The 21,457-nt window shown below is 41.8% G+C and overlaps 1 protein-coding gene across 6 annotated transcripts in view; it reads left to right on the top strand.

Moving 5' to 3' along the window:
* lnx1 (ligand of numb-protein X 1) overlaps positions 1 to 21,457 on the top strand; it is a 111,971-nt gene that overhangs the window by 41,807 nt on the left and 48,707 nt on the right. Inside the window, exon 1 of one of the 6 annotated variants that reach the window (XM_034180511.1) lies at positions 4,822 to 4,999. The exons of 4 other annotated variants lie outside the window; for them this stretch is intronic. In XM_034180511.1, the coding sequence (XP_034036402.1) occupies positions 4,908 to 4,999 (92 nt within the window). In that variant the 5' untranslated portion in view covers positions 4,822 to 4,907. Of the gene's footprint in view, positions 1 to 4,821; positions 5,000 to 21,457 lie in introns of those variants that run through there. One more of the 6 variants, XM_034180510.1, reaches the window with a different exon arrangement.

Here is a 21,457-nt window from a genome sequence, read left to right on the forward strand (position 1 = left end):
GGTTGACGGCTCTGTGGGGCATCATAACATCCGATCGGTTAGCCGCTCCGTGGGGCGTCATAGCATCCGATCGGTTAACCGTTCCATGAGGCATCATAACATCCGATCGGTTGACGGCTCTGTGGGGCATCATAACATCCGATCGGTTAGCCGCTCCGTGGGGCGTCATAGCATCCGATCGGTTAGCCGCTCCGTGAGGCATCATAACATCCGATCGGTTAACCGGTCTGTGGGGCGTCATAACATCCGATCAGTTAGCTGCTCTGTGAGGCGTCATAACAAGCTGTTATTTCTAATGGCACCAAACACACGAGCGAGAGGCTCCCTAACCGTAAGTCTCGGTTTCAAGATGGTCAGGTGGTGGGAGGGTGGGGGACTGGAGCCTATCCCAGGGGCCATTGGCGAGAGGCAGGGAACACCATGGACAGGCTACCAGTCTGTTGCCGGGTCAGCACCTATATACCAACAAACACATTCATACTCTCACTCACAGGCAATTCTCCCTACCTCATACAGGTACTTACATAGCACTATAGGGGGCGCACTATTTGTTTTTTGCATGAATTATCTGAGGTTGGCCGACCAACAGATTTCCTGCACCAGTTCCTTTGTACCTGAGATGTATTCAGAAATCTACTGCTGATATATCTTTAAAGAAAGAAAACCATCAAATATGTGTAAACAAGACTGGATAAACACAAACAAAGTAGTAATAAATACATACCCTGAAATACAACCGCATCCCACTGAATTTACTTCTCCTGCGTTAGTTAAATCTTCACCAGGAAAAAGTTCAAGATTAAAAATGTAATGCATTGCTGAATAATAAATCCTATGCTTTTAGTATCAGACTCCAATCACAACAACAGCAGACTCTTCATATTAAACTGACCATTAGGCTGCTGTGAGCATAAAATGCATAATAGTGTGTCAGGCGGTATTTTTGTGAGTGTTGCTTAATGTATGAAATGACTCCTTTGGGGCAGACTGGTTTGTGTCCACAAACTGCATCCTGTCACAATCCAATTACATTTCCATTTCCTGTGTGCCCTGCGGTCTTGTTGCTGTGCGTACTGTTCAAATAGTGCAGGACAACTTATGGCTCCGTATGCGCGCACGCAGCAACACACAGAGAGACACATTCAGCCTGGAAGCACAGTACCTCCATCGACAAAATATCCATTCAGACAGTTCGCCGTCCTATGGGATTCAGACGCAGTTGGCAAAAAGGGAAGCAGATGAGGCAGAGAAAGAAGGAAAAACTATCTTGAAAATTGCTAATTTAGGCAAAAGTGCAATAAAATTCAACTTGTGTCTGTGTGGAATGCAGTGATTCCACTATTATTAAAGGATGCAGTGGGACATCTGAGGGGATACACTACATGGTGTTGGCGGTTTTGGCTTCAGCAGGGGGGTGCGACGGAGAATGTCTTTGGAACCACTGGAATTGCTGATAATAAATGCTGGAACAACGGACTGAGGGAGGGATTAGACAGGAAGGAATGAAAATAGATGAGGGCTACAGCCATGTTTGTTCCTCATCATCTCTCCCTCCTGCTTTGTGTTTACAGCAGAAAAAAAGCAGATAACAACCAGAGAAGACAGATGAAAGACATGTAAAGGGATGACAGAAGACAGAAAGCAATACTTCTTTTTGCAAACCGTGTAAACGGCATCCTGTTGGCACTGCTTTTGTATTTGCATTTGTAAGTAGAAGGGCACTCAGACAGCACGTTGCTCAGCCAACGAAGTAAATATAATCACTGGGATCAAGGACGGAGAGAGGAAGAAAGCACTCTAAAAGTTACTCAAATCAGGCAAACACAAAGTTTTACTTTAAAGTGGTCAAATTCTTTATTTTATTTGTATTGTTAAAGTGGAGCTCAATTGTTCAGGAAGTGTAACGCTTCTTGCATGTCTGTTTCCTTTGGGAATCTTCAGGACACACACAGTCATGCACGTATGAAACTGTTGATGGAGCGCACGTTAACAGTATCTCGAATATTTCATATTAACGAACATTATGCAATGAAGAACGTGATGTAATGACAGCGAGGTGAAGTCAAGCCTCTGACACATCAGTGAGCTGCCAAATCCAGTTTCTTCACCAAAACCTTCTTTGCTTGAAACAGAATTAAAAGCTAATTCAAATTCAAAAGATGGATAACACACATACTGTGACAACTTGGAGGCCTGTGGATATGTTAAATAAAAGTGTTGCTGTTGACAACATGGATGGATGGATGGATGGATGGATGGATGGATGGATGGATGGATGGATGGATGGATGGATGGATGGATGGATGGATGGATGGATGGATGGATGGTAAATGGACTGCATTTTTATAGCACTTTTCCATCTGAATCTAAGCTCAAAGTGCTTTACAGTGATGCCTCACATTCAGCCATTCAACATTCAACACACACAACGATGTAAGTGTGCCACCATACAAAGCACTCAACTGCACAATGGGAGCAATTTGGGGATTAAGGACTTTGCCCAAGGGCCCTTGGTGATTTTCCAGCCTGATAGGCATATGGAGCCCAAAATTGTCCTTTTGTTTTGTTCTTTCTTTAACTTTCCAAACCATTTTGTCTTGAAAAATAATAATGACTCATGGGATTGTTTGGGTCGTGAAGGATACACCTGCTGTATCCTTCATTTTTGGATGGCTGTATTTGTTGGCTGCATTCTAGTGCAGTGGATAACTAAAAAAAAAAAAAAAAAAAATGCTTCAAATGGTGATGCAAGCACCAAATTTGGCACACGTACTCCTTAGACAATACTCTTGTAAAAATGCAGAGTGGCCACATGAACTTTCAATAGGCGGCAAGAAGGGGTCAATTGAAGAATTACACAGGGGTAAAAATTTTAAAATGCTCCAATCATGTTGAAAGGTATTCCATATTATTTGTCTGATCATAAAGATTCCAAAAAGATATAGTTTGGACTATCTGTGAATGAATGTTCTGGAGTTATGGGGTAAAAATAGCAAGAATGGTGACAAAGGTCAATTTCAATTTGTGCAGGGGTCAAAAGTTAAAGTTGCTCCAATTTTGGTAAAAAGTGATGCAAATTATTAGTTGAGTGAATATGGTTTTAAAAAGGAATAGTTTGCATCATGTATCATGCTTAGTTGTCATGTTACAAGGTAGCATGTCACATGTCACAGAATGCAATGGATGCCGACATTGTTTAACCTTTACTTTGCAAAGCAAGCACACAACACAGTCAAAACTATTCCATTTATTAATCCTATTAGCTCAACCAGTAATTTGCACCACTTTTGACCAAAATTGGAGCAACTTTAACTTTTGACCTCTGTACAAACTGAAATTGACCTTTGTCACCATTCTTGCTATTTTTACCCCATAACTCCAGAACATTCATTCACAGATAGTCCAAACTATACCTTTTTGCAATCTTTATGATCAGACAAATAATATGGAATAACTTTCAACATGACTGGAGCATTTTTAAATTTTGACCCCTTCTTGGCCACCTATTGAAAGTTCATGTGGCCACTCAGCATTTTTAAAAGAGTAATGTCTAAGGAGTATGTGTGCCAAATTTGGTGCTTGCATCACCATTTGAAGGATCCCTCAGTAAATATTCGATTATCTGCTGCACTATTCCAAGGAACCTTTGAAATGAGACCACAATGAGGGATGCAGTCAACAAATGTAGCCTTCAAAGGATGCAGCACACAGAGACACAACAAGAGACACGTATGATCACAGAACCTTCCACCCTTTGTGTTCACCACCACTAATAAACCTATGGTCATTTGGAGCTGCACAGCCAATCAGAGAGGGTCGTGAACATAGATGGGGATTTTTAATTTTGTTGTGAGTCTTATGTAGTCCACTTCTCCTGGTGCAGTAAATACTCAGAAACATTTTTCTCTTTCCAGTCATGAGACATTTCTCCACAATGAATACTGACTTGTCCGTGTGTTTTAACACTTTTGTTTTCATTCACTCTTACACACACACGCGCGCACATATTCCTTTCAGCAATCAGACCAATCTCTTCTACAGAGAGCAGTCCATCTTTGCAGAGTAGGGGTGAGGGTTTGGATGCAGTGCCTCCTCCCCTTCAGCAGACAGCGTACGTACAAGCAGAATGACGTGAATGCGGAGCTCGGATGAATTTGTGTGTGTGTGTCCGTTTGCGTGTGTGCACCTATGTGTGTGACAGGCTGGGGGATGGGTGTGCAGCCAATCAGAGCAGCATCAGGTACCGCCTCCCCTCCGGTCTGCATTTGGTCCACTCCGTCTCCCCTCCTCAGTGGTTTCTGCTGCAGTATAAGTCACAGTCTGCGCTCTTCTCTCTCCCATACACGCACACTCACGTACACACAAACACACATGCGCAAATCCTCTTACAACTGGCCAGTGCCCAGAGCAGATTAAAGGGCTGCACATTGCAAACCGTATTCCAAATGTGCCACCTTTGCACGGGTCTCCTCCGTCTTCTTCTTGCACTTTCTGCTCTTCCTCCTGTGCCACAACGGGACTTCGTCTCTGCACCTGCTTCCGCTGCTTCTCCTTCTTCTTCTTCCTTCTCCGCTCCATCTCCAACCTCTGGCAACTGGCCCGCTTGCCACTGCAGTTGAGATGCCGGGACAGCCGGCCTGAAGCACAGCAAGAAACTGTCCGGTACTCAGGCAGAGGCGAAGCAGTAGAGGGACAAAAGTGAGGGAACAACAAAGGGACCAAAGGTAGGAAGCAAGGGAGCACTTCTGATTTGAGGGCAAAAGAAGGAAGGAAAGAAGAAAGGCAGCAAGTCGGGGTGGGGGGGCCGGAGAGTTGGAGGGTGGAGGGGGCAGGGGGGGGGACTAGAGGGAAGAGAAAGGGGGAAAAGTGAGAGGAAAAGGTGAAGAAAAAGGAGCTGAGCGTTGACCATGAAGGCTCTGCTGCTGCTGGTCCTGCCGTGGCTCAGTCCGGCCAACTACACAGATAATTTGGGCAATCTGCACATCCTCTATTCTGAGCTGTGAGTACAACATCCAGCATCCTCCCGCATCCATTCACCCACCTCACCCCATCACCGCCGTGCGTGCATGCGTGCTCCTGTGTGCGCGCGTGGCTCATTCATCTGTGCATAACTTTAAGTGTCTCCATTCAAAAGAATACCCAAGTAACTCTGTGACCGGGAAATGCTGTCATGTCATGAACGTTTGGTTGCCGTGGCGCCAGCCGGCTGTCTGGATGTCACAGCACAGCCCTGCAGCTTGACGTGTGCGATCGCAACTACTACTAATGATCTTTAAAAACAACAACAAACTCAACATGGATTCATGCATTGTCTCACTACGGCAGGTTTAAAAGGTGCAAAGTTACTACAGTCTGTTTTTGTAATAGAATTTCTCATCAAAAATGGGCAAATCCTTTCTCTTGCATCACATCTGGTCGATATACCCCTTTCCATCCGTTGTAAACACACAACAAGTAGCGTTGTTATCACCAAAATTACAATTTATTCATAGAATAAAGAGGTGAAGGCACATCTGCTGGTGCGCCTTTTCACAACTTTACATTCTGATTAATAGTTCAACGTGAACAACCAATTTTTCACATGCATACAGATGGACACCAGACTGCTATGACTCACTTTAACTTTCATTGTGCAGGTCACACTGTTATTGTTTCTGGGCTGTATTTTCTGCTCTGTACTGGCGGGTGGACTGTGACTGTGAGGTAATGAGTGTTGGGTACATTCAGTAGCTCCGTATGCAGCCAGGAACTCTGTGAAACTGGGCTGCTGCTCTTTTCTCCAGAAACGTCCCATTATCCTGCATGAATACACGGAACAATGGATCATCTTGCAAATCCCCTTATTTCATTGTCTGCTGCCTCCGCTGAGCGGGGCTTTAGCTCCTGGAGACGGCAACATCCTATATTGGACAGCCAAGGATGCCAAAGAGAAGAGAGCAATGAGTGGCGTGGCAGCATGAAGGGAAACGAGGCGAGCGAGCTGTTTGTCAAAATACAGTACAGAGTGAAGAGCAGTTAGGAAGGTATTGTTCATTACCTACCATCTGCCCATACGGTCAGTTCATTTATAACAAGAGCAATCAGAGATTCCTGACGTCCACCAATCTGGATCCGGATCACCTCCAAAATTCAGTGGAGTCTTCTATGACCTAATATGTATCCATGGTGCAAATTTGGTGAGAATCTGTGAAGTAGTTTGTGTCGTAATCCTTCAAAGTGTATATAAAGTGAAATCTTGATCCAGAATCTGGATCCAGATCACCTCCAAAATTTAATGGAGTCTTCTATGACTTAATATGTATCTGTGGTGAACATTTGGTGAGAATCTCTCAAGTAGTTTTGATGTAATCCTTCAAAGACTATAATATAAAGTGAAACTTGATCCAGAATCTGGATCCAGATCCAGATCACCTCCAGAATTTAATGGAGACTTCCATGGCCTAATATGTACCTGTGTTAAAAATTGAGTCAAAATCCATGAGTAGTTTTGACGTAATCCTGCTAACAGTAATCTTTCAAAGCCTATATAAAATGAAACTTCATCCAGAATCTAAATTCAGATCCGGATCACCTACAAAATTTAATGGAGTCTTCCAAGACCTAATATGTGTCCATGGTGCAAATTTGGTGAGAATGTGTGAAGTAGTTTGTGTCGTAATCCTTCAAAGTGTATATAAAGTGAAATCTTGATCCAGAATCGGGATCCAGATCCAGATCACCTCCAAAATTTAATGGAGTCTTCCATGACCTAATATGTATCCGTGGTGCAAATTTGGTGAGAATCTGTGAAGTAGTTTGTGTCGTAATCCTTCAAAGTGTATATAAAGTGAAATCTTGATCCAGAATCTGGATCCAGATCCAGATCACCTCCAAAATTTAATGGAGTCTTCTATGACCTAATATGTATCTGTGGTGAAAATGTGGTGAGAATCTCTCAAGTAGTTTTGATATATTCCTTAAAGACTATAATATAAAGTGAAACTTGATCCAGAATCTGGATCCAGATCCAGATCACCTTCAAAATTTAATGGAGACTTCCATGGCCTAATATGTACCTGTGTTAAAAATTTCATCAAAATCCGTGGGTAGTTTTGACGTAATCCTGCTAACGGTAATCCTTCTAAGCCTATATAAAGTGAAACTTGATCCAGAATCCAGATCCAGATCACCTCCAAAATTTAATGGAGACTTCCATGGCCTAATATGTACCTGTGTTAAAAATGTCGTCAAAATCCGTGAGTAGTTTTGACGTAATCCTGCTAACAGTAATCCTTCTAAACCTATATAAAGTGAAACTTTATCCAGAATCCAGATCCAGATCACCTCCAAAATTTAATGGTGTCTTCTATGACCTAATATGTATCTGTGGTGAAAATTTGGTGAGAATCTCTCAAGTAGTTTTGATGTAATCCTTCAAAGACTATAATATAAAGTGAAACTTGATCCAGAATCTGGATCCAGATCCAGATCACCTTCAAAATTTAATGGAGACTTCCACGGCCTAATATGTACCTGTGTTAAAAATTTCGTCAAAATCCGTGAGTAGTTTTGACGTAATCCTGCTAACAGTAATCCTTCTAAACCTATATAAAGTGAAACTTGATCCAGAATCCAGATCCAGATCACCTCCAAAATTTAATGGAGACTTCCATGGCCTAATATGTACCTGTGTTAAAAATGTCGTCAAAATCCGTGAGTAGTTTTGACGTAATCCTGCTAACAGTAATCCTTCTAAACCTATATAAAGTGAAACTTTATCCAGAATCCAGATCCAGATCACCTCCAAAATTTAATGGTGTCTTCTATGACCTAATATGTATCTGTGGTGAAAATTTGGTGAGAATCTCTCAAGTAGTTTTGATGTAATCCTTCAAAGACTATAATATAAAGTGAAACTTGATCCAGAATCTGGATCCAGATCCAGATCACCTTCAAAATTTAATGGAGACTTCCACGGCCTAATATGTACCTGTGTTAAAAATTTCGTCAAAATCCGTGAGTAGTTTTGACGTAATCCTGCTAACAGTAATCCTTCTAAACCTATATAAAGTGAAACTTGATCCAGAATCCAGATCCAGATCACCTCCAAAATTTAATGGAGACTTCCATGGCCTAATATGTACCTGTGTTAAAAATGTCGTCAAAATCCGTGAGTAGTTTTGACGTAATCCTGCTAACAGTAATCCTTCTAAACCTATATAAAGTGAAACTTTATCCAGAATCCAGATCCAGATCACCTCCAAAATTTAATGGTGTCTTCTATGACCTAATATGTATCTGTGGTGAAAATTTGGTGAGAATCTCTCAAGTAGTTTTGATGTAATCCTTCAAAGACTATAATATAAAGTGAAACTTGATCCAGAATCTGGATCCAGATCCAGATCACCTTCAAAATTTAATGGAGACTTCCACGGCCTAATATGTACCTGTGTTAAAAATTTCGTCAAAATCCGTGAGTAGTTTTGACGTAATCCTGCTAACAGTAATCCTTCTAAACCTATATAAAGTGAAACTTGATCCAGAATCCAGATCCAGATCACCTCCAAAATTTCATGGCCTAATATGTATCTGTGTTAAAATTTTCATCAAAGTCCATGGAGTAGTTTTGACGTAACCCTGCTAACAGACAGACCAATAAATAAACGCCAGTGATTTTATTCCGTCCTTGGTGGACGTAAGTATCAGTAACTCTCTGAGTGACTTTCAGGAAGACATAGGATGCGTCTGAGTGATTCTGTGTTTGTGACATGAGATTTTGATGATTATGACATGATAGAGACATAAAGCATAAGCAGGCAAGTGTCGACGTGGTGTTTTTCTGCCTGGCTAGAGAGCAGTAACACACCGTTTGTCTTTATCTGCACCGCTGACAGGAGTCGCCTTCAGCTGCGTGACGGCCGTCTCAGCGAGCAGTACTCTTCCTCTTCTCCTTTTTCCCTTTACTATATCTCATCATTCAGGTTTGTTTATTTCTATGATTTCTGAATGTGTTAGATTGTGGTTAGTGGGGAAAAAATAAGAGTGACTACAATGTGTTTAACTGACAAATTCTTGTCTACAGACTATAGTGTTGATGAAACTGAGAATGCAGGCGAGAATAAACGTTTCTCCGGAATAAATTCTTAATTTGCTTGCTGCAGTTTTACTCTGTCAGCCCAAGCCAATAAAAACACGCACACAAAAAAAAACGCATAAAAACAGTGCACGCAAGAGAGCGCCAAGGCTACTTACAACGTTATTGCCCAGTTACACAAGGGATTGCTGCTACACGAATACGTTTCTGTGAATAAATGTTTCTTAAAATCATTACATGTACAGCAACCTAACTTTACTATGCAAAACAAATAGTATCAATATACACTAATGGCTGACAAAGCTACATGCTAACTTAAAAAAAGATAGTTTGGCAAGTAACTAGGATAAGCTGGCAAGTTACCGTGCTGTATATGAGGAAAGAGCTTATTTATTCATTCATTTTTAGCTGCTTATCCGGGTCCACGAGAGTTTATAAAAACAAGACATAACAAGAGCTAGCCTACAAGGCTAATGTTAAATGGCAACATATTTCTTAAATTACATTAGATTATATTAGAAAGAACTTTATTAATCCCTTGGAAAGACTCCCTCAGGGAAATTCAGTTTATTCAATTTATAACACGCCAAATCACAACAATAGCAGCACACAGGGTAAGAAGCCACAGATTATCAAGAGTGAAAGTACAAAACAGTTTGCAAATATAAATGCCAGAAATACTGCTCGCTACTGGTTTAAATAAATGGTAAATGGACTGCATTTATATAGCGCTTTTCCATCGGCATCAGACGCTCAAAACACTTTACAATTATGCCTCACATTCACCCCAATGTCAGGGTCCTGCCAAACAAGGCGCTCACTGCACACCGGGAGCAATAGGGGATTAAGGACCTTGCCAAGGGATCTTAGCGATTTTCCAGTCAGGCGGGGATTTGAACCGAGGATCTTCTGGTCTCAAGCCCAACACCTTAACCACTAGACCATCACCTCCCCCAGTTTACTGGTTACTTCTGTTCCTCTCCTTCCCGTCCCCTGTCTTCCTGTTACTTTGCCTCCCCCCCAAGTGAGGAGTTGTACAGTCTGATTGTCTGAGGGACAAAGGAGTTTCTCAGTCTGCTGGTCCTGCACTTGGGAAGGAGCAGTCTGTCGCTGAAGATGCCTCTCTGGTTGCTGATGATGGTGTACTGTTTATCACTATAAGCACAGTCACATTAGTTACACGTGACAGCAAGGACCCGAGGCAAAGCGACAACTTGCCATTTATTTTCAATGAGAGTGAGCCTTTTGCAGTGGCAAGAGACAACAGTCACTCTGCCACCAGCTAAGCGGGGCCAAACTAGACCTTAAGTCTATGTTATGCAAATGCTGAGGGACACAACAGAGTGACTGTTAAGCGAATAGCCAGCATAACACCAGCTGATTGTTCATGCAAACAAAATAATACAAGATGATGGAACATGCTCTGAAATGGCTGTGTTTCTGCATAAATCTCTGTTTCTCATATATTTTGTAAGAGCTTGTGAGAAATAAACACTTCTAAATCTAAAAATGCTGTTTTTTGTAACCAGATAAAGTGATTTACAGGACATCTTACGGAGATGTTTGCGTACACACCCCAAGAACGCCCATCAAGCGACAAAGCCAACTGCTTTCTGCCATCATTTGTAGACTGAAGCACAACACACTACTTACATCATTATTATCATCATTTACACAAGGGTTTGGTAAAATGAAATTAATGTGTGTTGGCTGAACATCTCTTGCTGCTGCACAAACACCTAATGTCACATTCTGCAAGTCAACATTTCATAAAATTGCTAGTTATCCAGCAGGCCTAACGTAAACAAACATCAAAGCTACATGCTAACTTACAAAGTTAGCTAGTTTGGAAAGTAAAAACAGGGATACGCAGGCTGGCCAACATGCTGTATGTTATTCCATTTTTTTTATTTTATTTGTCCTGGATAGTGTGTATTAATAAACAAATAAATGTGCCAGTATTAAAAGGCAACTTTACGGTACTGACGGTACCGTACCATCTTACTTCACTGACGGTATCTGTTCCAGAAATCATCCTGTGCACCGGCAACATTTCCTGTTCATTTTTGTGAATTGTTTTGTAATTTGTGTCTGTGGCATGGCCCAAGCAGAGGGTCACCCCTTTGAGTCTGGTCTGCTTGAGGTTTCTTCCTCAGAGGGAGTTTTTCCTTACCACTGTTGCTCTGGGGTTAGTAAGGTTAGACCTTACTTGTGTAAGCACCTTGAGGCAACCTTGTTGTGATTTGGCGCAATATAAATAAATAAAAAATTAAAATGAAACTTTGATTTCAAATACCACAACATGTTTTGTCACTATAAGAAATAAATGACAATATATACACAAATGAATATGCAAAATGATGCAATAAACAAAATGAGAGAAAACATCAACATTTGGTTTGTGAGATAATAAATAAATAATCAATCAGTCAAATTTATTGCCAAGTAAGTTCTCACATACAAGGAATTTGATCTGGTGTCATTGGTGCATAAACAACAATAAAAAGAAAGGGGAAAATACTTCTGTAAGAAGTAAAATAATCAAATAGTCAAATAGGCAAAACTATGTTCACTGTTAAATAAATATAACCTAGTGGAATGGGACTGTGCAAAAGCATGTGATTAGTGTGCAGATATACAATAACTTTCAGTGCAGGGATGATCAAAACTACAAATGTATAAGTCTAGCTGCAGATGGAAAGAAGCTGTTTTTGTGTCTTGAGGTTTTAAGCCTGATGGACCTCAGCTGTCTGCCAGAGGGGAGGGTTGACAAAAGGTTTGTGTCCTAGGTGAGAGGGATCAGCCGCAATCTTCCTTGATTGCCTCATGGCCCTAGAGGTGTACAGGTCCTGTAGGGATAGCAGACTGCAGTCGATCACCTTCTCTGCTGCGTGGATGATACGCTGCAAATGGTTACGCTACCTGTATATGTTGAAAGTGACTTAAAGGAAATATGTTACAAATGGCTATAAACTGAATAATTTTTGTATCTCAGTGGGATTTTCTCCAGCAGCAGAGTATGACAGTTGCCTTTATTTTAGACAGTTTGCTCCCTGTTGCCTCAAACATCTACAGCGTGAAGATAGTTTAGACTGGACATTACTGTGAGTGTACAAAATAACCAAGTTTCAATTCAGTTCTATTCCCATGCAAATATTTTGCCATCATGAGCAAATCCAAGTGACTCTTCCAGTCACCTCAACAAGGTAACTCATCTTCTTTTTCACTTTGCATGTGTTTGAAAAGCTCATTGTAAAACCCTGATAGTTTTTCATGCACTTGCACAAGAATCTTACAGTCTTCATTTCTTCCTCATAAATTGCTGCATATTTGTATAACTTCAGCAAATGTTTGCATTGTTTCCAAGAATACCCAGGCTGAAAATGTGAGCTCCACATGCTGCAGCAGCTTTGTCCATGTGCTCACTGTCTCAACAGAGTTCACGGGACTCAGGAAGCTAGTTTTCAGCTTTGCTTTTTTTCTTCCCTTAATTGACACGTTGCATTAGTAATTCATTTATATTTTTATTTCTAAACCCAGAGGCATGTGGTCGAACAGGTTGATTAGTGGGCTAAGGAGTTGAACTACCAATTTGTAGACCTGGGCCGGGTTTCATAAAGCAGTCTAATCTCTCAGTCTACTATACTTACTTAGTCGGCTATGGTTAGTCATCCTACATTGTCTGTCTAATCACCGTTTCACATCGACTTTTAAAGTTGTAGATTGGCCGTTTTATGTTAGTCGACGGTTTTCACAGGTGTAACAGCCTCGCGCGTGCTGTTGCCAAGAGACGGCTTCAATGCGCGACAGTTTTGTTTACATCCGTGTTGGTCGATGTTATAAATTATCCAGCCTTTGTTTCGTTAACTGGCTTTATTAACATTTACGGACATGAACGAACTGCAGAATGGCGTGCTTAGCACTTAGCCTAGCAGTTTCACTCTTCAATTTCTTCTTCTATACTTCAGTCAAGCCTGTATGTGCACACAACACTGCTCAGTGTAACAATGACACCTGGTGGCTAATGTGAGAACTGTCACAAACACATTGTGACAGTTGTCTGCTACAACCATGACCAAAAGTAGAGGAAGCTCTCCTTTTTGGAGGATTATGAGTAATGTAGGGGTGCTCTTGAGTGTTCCATCAAGTGATGGTAGATGATAGCCGCCATTTTTTGAGGTAAGACACTGAAGTTTTGTAGACAAAAATAAGATTAGCGTCCTCTGCACCAGGCTAAAAACTTTAGTCAGGTAACGTGGAACTTTAGCTGACTAAGTGTTTTGTGCAGCGACTAACATCAAAAAATTAGTCAACTAAGTGAGTTTATTAGACTAAACAACAAGATTAGACTGCTTTATGATACCAGGCCCAGGCTTCAATCCCTGGTCACGCTACCTGATTGTGTCCTTGGACAAAACACTTCATCTACATTATGTCAATCCACCCAGCTATAAATGGGTACTGTTCTTGGCTGCGGAACTAACTAGCACCTTGTCCAGGGGAAGTTGTAGAATCTCTGCTTTCCCTCCAGGTATAAGTACTGGCACCAATGGGCCTTGTGGCCTATGTAGGACTTACTTCAGTATTAACGTGAGATGTTTAAACTCTATGACAAGCCTAGCTTCCACTTTCTGAGACCTCATCTGTCTTTGTTTGATTGATTGCCAAGTGTTATATTGCTCAGCACAACTTCAGCGGGAAGAAGTTCTAACACCATTCAGCTGCAACACACGGACTACATGTGAACACCTGTCATTTGTTTATGCCGGTGTCGCCAACCGAATGGTCCCCCTAAAAATCGGTCCCCCCTGATGACGCGGTTCACAGATTATCACCTAGTTTCTGCTTCAAACTGCACTCCAGTCATCATCTATCTCACCGACAGATATCTGAAGCTTTTGTACAACAATCATTTCCACATAAATTCAGCGCTATTTCATCAGAAAAGGCGGCGGAAGTGATCAGAGCGCCGCGGCTAAACGAGCTGCTAGCTGATGCGTTCACTGCACGCCAGACATTTCAACGCGTCACGGAATTTTGCAGAGTTTCTGCTTAAAACTGACTTTAGAATGGATTAAGAGGTTTACCTTTATCAACTGATGGGTAATAATCCCATTAATCCATTTGATTGCTTTTGGTGAAGAGACTCCGTCTCAGACGTGCTGCTGTGGTCCGGAATGACACATGCACAGATGCAAAAGGCTGACCGATTTTAGGGGCGGACCGTTCGGTCTCCAACACCGGGTCCACCTCAGGTCAAAGGCAGTGTGCCAGGTACTGCCCTCTTTGTGCAGCTGCTTCAACTGTGGGAGGGGTTTGGCTGATTAGACTTTTGTTTAGATGAAATATTAATCCCTACTGTGCTTCACTATGTCTAGTGGACCCGACACACAGCAAAGGCATAAAGGGGTAGGAGCTGAGAGATAAAAATCACATTAACAGCCTGCGCCCGACGCTATGCACAACTCACACAGCTCTCCAAAAGCACACAGAATTAAATAAGCTTTATTATTTGTTCGCATGGGAATTACATGCAGAAGAACATTCTATGGATCCATCATAGTGTTAGCAGCACGCGCAATCAGACATGTCGAAACTGTGGATGTATAAATGCATAAATCTCACATCATGCATTAAAACAGCAAACATGGCACAAACAGTAGTAAAGTGTAACTGAAGTGTGCACAGTACGTCCATAAACACACATTTAAAAAGACAGGATAAATTATGTATGTGTTCATTAATTCATGAATGGCCATGAGGAGCAGGTTAGTGACTCAGGCTCTGCTGCAAAACAACTCGGGCTACGTGAACCCCTATTAGTGTCGGCAGGGAGACAATTAATTTTGCATTAATTATATCATAATTAATGCACTTTTACGTGGCTAAAATATATCGGGATGTATAGGGAATGGAGCAGCAGGAGCGAGGTTCTGTTCTGACGACACTGGCTCCACTGCACAGTGCTGCCATTTGCTGGGTGTAGTCAAGCTGTAAGTGTTGACAGTACAAAATAAGGTACAACAGAAAGAAGAAAAAGTTGCAGTTCCTTGACTGACCACTTGAGGCTGGCAACAGGAAGTAGCACTTTCCCATTGTCCTTATTAGGATTATTGTTGTTTTGTCCTGTCAACTTCAGTGCGTGATGCACGCTGGGATCGCCTGGGGGCAAACTACAATGGCAACTCCAGACTTCACTCAGTTCACTGTGGAACAAATTCAGTGGTGGGCACAATTCTGCTAATCCGCTAATGGGAAATTCAAATGTCTCTTTTGATCACCCCTCCATTCAAAATGCATCGAACACTGCCATCTACTGGATGGGAGTGTGAATCGCAGCCCGTGTTGGTTGTGAATACACTTCACAAACAGAATTTTCAGTTTTGCAAATGCCTTTTTTTTACAAATGAAAAAAATGACACATTAGCAAATACACATTTAATTGTAAAAACTAACACACCCTACAGTTACTTGTGTGTTGGGGTTTTTTTTACCAATAAATAAACCAACCAGTGAAGGAGACTCATTTTTCCCATAATGCCTTTTGGCAAGTGTGTCTGTTAAAGCTCAAACCTTCAGAATTTAGAGCATTCCTCTAAAAGATATGTCATATGTGTGATATTTTCTCTCTGTAAAAATGACACAATTACCGTTAATATCAACAAACTGTCCACAATTACTTGTTTATGAGTAAAACCATAAGTGAAAAGTGTGTTGCGCTTCATGTCTACTTCACACTGGCTGTCTTTTTGCATGTCGAAAGTAAATTACTTTTTCTTTTTCCCATTTGGGCAACAGCAACTGGCCCACTCTGCTTGATTCTGCTAGGGGAGGACTGAGATCACAGCCGAGTCACTACATAAGACAGAAGTTCTGGCTCATTGTTCACTTTTGGGTTTGTGATTGCTTTTGATTTTACTCAGAACCATCAGAGGTGCTTAAACTCGAAACTGGCTTATCAGTAGCCGACAGTACTAAAAGTTAGTGGTTAGCTGTAACCTCCATTAAATTTTTTTGTGGTTTATCGGTTTAGCATTATAAAAGTTAACTTTTCAGTTAACAGATTAGCAGTTATCGAAGCTAACTTTTTGGTTAGCTGTGCCCACCACTGAACAAATTAAAGAATTTGATGTCCCTGTCCAGAATTGCACCAAAAGTGTTTTAGCTGAGGATGCCAAAGGGGTTTATGAACTGGGATTGTCCTGTCTACAGTCCTATGAAGGAATACCAAACAAACATCCACTGAAAGTGGCACGGGAAGCTAACTGACACATTAGCTTCCCGTGCTAGCTCCCTCATGAAGTTTACCTTTGCCAGCAGAGACTGTGTTCACAACTGCACGTAAGATCATATTTATTTGAGATTAAATTATTATGGCTGTATTATGACAGAAACAACCGAAGTATGAACCAAGTATGCTGATGAACTATTCTCGATTTAGTAATCGTTATTGTGGCAATCCCATGGTGATGAGGAAGGTTGTCTCTTGATGAATTCCTAGATGGGATGGTGTATGGGGAGATGGCAGTAGCATAGCGTTGAAAAGCTACATCCAGGGTCATTCTAGAGATGCCTCTGCGTGGGTTTGGTTGTGTGAATGTTGCACGCTGACAAACGCACAATCCTTGAAAGATCCTTAGTCTTGTCCAACGGCTGGTAAATCCCAGACAATCTGGGTCTGAGGACCTGCTGCAGCCTTCGTCAGCCTTCAAAGCTGTTGAGTTACAAGCCATCGCCTCCTCTACCTGATCCACCGTTAAGGACTTCTTGTTTCACCAGAGCAAAGTTAGCCATCTCGTGTTAAGGGTTCCCGTTGGGCCTTCATGGTTACAATAGTGGCCACGGGGCACACAAGGTCCCCGCAATATTTCACCTTGACATACAATCCCCTATTTGATCCCATTACCCAAGGGGCCACGACGTGGACGAGGGATTGGATTTTGACACCCACTTTTAGTAATGTGGTTAGTACTTTGTGACCCTTTGAAGGACCTTGGAATGTGTTTCTCAGTATTTCCCCAATAATTGCTGTAAGGAAAGATGAATTATTTCCCAGATTAGAACAAAATTTATTGATTGCGATCATAATAAAGTATATTTTATTCATTAAGTCATATTTCACACGTATCGAAAGAAACTTATTAAAACTGTTAGATATTGTAATTTAGAGAGTTTATACAGTTCATTATTTTAACTTAATAAATTAACTATTATTTTAAGAATTTTTATTTGAGGGAATTAGATTACAGTGGATTACAGTTGTCTTCCCTTCTTTTTCACCCCATCACTGATGAACTATAAGAGGTTTTTGGTAACCTTTGGCCTGTAACCGTCTCAAAGTCTGGCTGCTGTTTATCTTGTTTGAGGTCTGACATGTTTAACATGGACACTTTTATACATTTCCATTGTGTAGCGTGCTGATCTGTGTGCAGCATTCCATGTGAGTGGGCTGCAGAGCGGTGAGCCGGTGGAGTGTGACTGACAGTGCAGAGGAGAGCAGCGGGGCGTTAATCTCTCACGTGAATGGCGCCCCGCTGACTGCCGGAGCTTTGCGTTTCAGCTGAGCTGCGCTGGCTGTGTTTCAGACAGTTGTACAATGGCACGTGGAAGTAGAGAAACCAGGACACTGCCAAGGGCTAGTGTGGCACAGAGTGAGAAATATAGGCTAAAGGTGCCGATAGCAGCCTGGTGGGGATTCTCTGTGATCATGTGCTGCAGTGCACGCTGCATAAAAAGCAGATGTTTGCACATCACCAGAGGCAGCTCTAGCTATTTGGTGCCCTAGGGAAGATTATGGTTTGGCACCCCACCCCACCCCACAAATCAAATCAAATCAATTTTATTTATATAGCGCCAAATCACAACAAACAGTTGCCCCAAGGTGCTTTATATTGTAAGGCAAAGCCATACAATAATTATGGAAAAACCCCAACGGTCAAAACGACCCCCTGTGAGCAAGCACTTGGCGACAGTGGGAAGGAAAACTCCCTTTTAACAGGAAGAAACCTCCAGCAGAACCAGGCTCAGGGAGGGGCAGTCTTCTGCTGGGACTGGTTGGGGCTGAGGGAGAGAACCAGGAAAAAGACATGCTGTGGAGGGGAGCAGAGATCGATCACTAATGATTAAATGCAGAGTGGTGCATACAGAGCAAAAAGAGAAACACTCAGTGCATCATGGGAACCCCCCAGCAGTCTAAGTCTATAGCAGCATAACTAAGGGATGGTTCAGGGTCACCTGATCCAGCCCTAACTATAAGCTTTAGCAAAAAGGAAAGTTTTAAGCCTAATCTTGAAAGTAGAGAGGGTGTCTGTCTCCCTGATCTGAATTGGGAGCTGGTTCCACAGGAGAGGAGCCTGAAAGCTGAAGGCTCTGCCTCCCATTCTACTCTTACAAACCCTAGGAACTACAAGTAAGCCTGCAGTCTGAGAGCGAAGCGCTCTATTGGGGTGATATGGTACTATGAGGTCCCTAAGATAAGATGGGACCTGATTATTCAAAACCTTATAAGTAAGAAGAAGAATTTTAAAATACATTCTAAAATTAACAGGAAGCCAATGAAGAGAGGCCAATATGGGTGAGATATGCTCTCTCCTTCTAGTCCCTGTCAGTACTCTAGCTGCAGCATTTTGAATTAACTGAAGGCTTTTCAGTGAACTTTTAGGACAACCTGATAATAATGAATTACAATAGTCCAGCCTAGAGGAAATAAATGCATGAATTAGTTTTTCAGCATCACTCTGAGACAAGACCTTTCTAATTTTAGAGATATTGTGCAAATGCAAAAAAGCAGTCCTACATATTTGTTTAATATGCGCATTGAAGGACATATCCTGATAAAAAATGACTCCAAGATTTCTCACAGTATTACTAGAGGTCAGGGTAATGCCATCCAGAGTAAGGATCTGGTTAGACACCATGTTTCTAAGATTTGTGGGGCCAAGTACAATAACTTCAGTTTTATCTGAGTTTAAAAGCACATGGGACATGCCTATCTCGGCTTTCAGTGGCTTACCAGTCGAGTGAGTATAAGAGAAATTGTGGAGAGCTGGGCATGTCCCAACTTGTCCTCTGACACTCCAAAACGGAGGTGTTCTTTGTCTCGCTCCATCAGCGAATCCGTCATGACGTGCGAAGCCTCCGCGCGGCTTTCCATGACAAAATCGCTCGTTAAAAGTGAAATCTGCCGGAAAATGGCTGATGTCCAGCTCTTGTGATAACCAGAGAAATTGCACATGATGGTCCCGGATCCATACAGCCATCCGTTTAGAAATGAAATGGTTGTTTCAGCCTGTCGATTGTGGCTTGGAGCGCGGCGCACCCTCAGCCACTGTGGGCCATCCTTAAAGCAGTAGTAACACTCCTTAATCTCTGTGAAGCCCATAAAATTTTCACTGAAAGCCATCTGAATTTATCGAATGGTTTCCACCTGGCTGTCTCACACGGTTCCTGAAAAAACTTTAATGCAACAAAATGGCAGTCGTTCAGATATTCTCCTGACAATGAAAAAACAACGAGAGGGGTGGACCAGTGCTCACTCAAAGCCTGCCCACAGGCGAATGACGCAACCGACAGGCGTAAAAAAACTCACGCATGCGCACGAAGGTTCAAGCTTGGCTGACGTAAAAACATGAATCAAATCCATATATTTTTTTGCATAAAATAAAAAGGTCCGTTACTTTTCTAACAGACCTCGTATATATGTATGTGTGTATATATATATATATATATATATATATATATATATATATATATGTGTGTGTGTGTGTGTGTGTGTGTGTGTGTGTGTGTGTGTGTGTGTGTGTGTGTGTGTGTGTGTAATTTTTTATGTCTGTGTAGGTGTATGTTGGTGTGTGTATACATGTATACTGTATATGTATGTAAATATGTATGTAGACGAAGACACAGTGTTCACTTGATATGTTTATGATGATGGGATTTGAGTTTGTGTTGTTAAATGTGTTTGTAGCATGGCCCAAGCAGAGGGTCACCCCTTAGAGTCTGGTCTGCTTGAGGTTTCTTCCTCAGTACATCAGAGGGAGTTTTTCCTTACCACTGTTGCCTGTGTGCTTGCTCTGGGGGTAGGTAATGTGTATATATGTATGTATGTATATATGGGGTGGGCGTTTATAAGCTTTACTTCTGCTCACCCCCTTTTTGGTCACACGTCACTGTGGAATTGTCTTGTATATCAGTTTTTGTTATTGACGAGTTGTGTGCCAAATAAATAAGTTAAAGTTCAATTATTTATTATGTGCAAAAATGTCTTTAAAATGGCTCCAAAAGTGGACCTTTAAGGGATGTGGGGGGAGGACTTTCCCACCCCTTGCCCCTATGGTTCCGCCCCTGCACCTGAGGCCTGCAAAGTGTGTGTGCAGCTGCTGTCTGTTCTTATCGACTCAGTGCTCTCAAACAGTGAGACAGATGATCTTAAATTGACTTAGATTGGGTTGGTATTTATAGTGAAGCAGCGTTGTGTGTCGACACCCTGGAACGAGAGAATGCACACTTTTTTAAAGTGAATCAACTGACTTATGAAAACACCTTTATTGTTTTTTTTTTTTATCAGATTTGATTGGAGATTTCATCTGTGCATGAACAGGATGAATTTATCAATGCGGCTTTTGTAGAAAAGCTTCACTCCAAAGCCCCACATGAGGCTGTTTTTCACAGGCTGCGGTCACAATGTGCCCAATGTGCAACTCACAAGACACATACACAAAAAATTATTTCGCCACTTTCGAAAGAAAATTTAGACTTACAAATGATCTCTGCTGTCTGATCACATTTTTTTACGTGTCCCAGACAAACATTCATTTTTTTATTTTTTGAGGGCTTGCAGCAACACCCCTCCAGCAGGTGGCCCCCTAGGCGACTGTCTATGTAGCCTATTCCAAAAGCTGGCTCTGCATGTCACTGTGCACACAGTTTTACACTGCAGGGGTCATATGTAATGAGCATCCGTACTGAGCGAAATCAGTCCTACATGCTTCTGGATTGACCTATGGCCCAAATGGCACACAGACACAAGAAATGTCACGTAAATATCCTTCGAGCCAAATCACGGGGTCGTGGCTCAGCTGATGACTGTAGATGCTGATTAGCTGCAAAACAATGACAAAGTGTTTAGGCCCTTTTTTCCACAGCCTGACTCACTTTATACACTGAATATTGCTGCGTTAAATCAACTCTATTGTTGTGTTAAATCGACCATATAGAGCATTAAATCAAATTCTTAGGCTTTTGAAGCCCATACTCTTGAAAATGCAGGGACTGAATAGGTAGATAGTAAATGCTCGGCATTTATTTAGCACTTTTCCATCTCGTGTAGATTCTCAGAGCCCTTCAACATGATGTCTCACATTCAAAGGCAGCTTGTATTGTTTT

This window comes from Thalassophryne amazonica, chromosome 10 (genome assembly GCF_902500255.1).
Source record: "Thalassophryne amazonica chromosome 10, fThaAma1.1, whole genome shotgun sequence".
Classification (NCBI taxonomy): Eukaryota; Metazoa; Chordata; class Actinopteri; order Batrachoidiformes; family Batrachoididae; genus Thalassophryne; species Thalassophryne amazonica.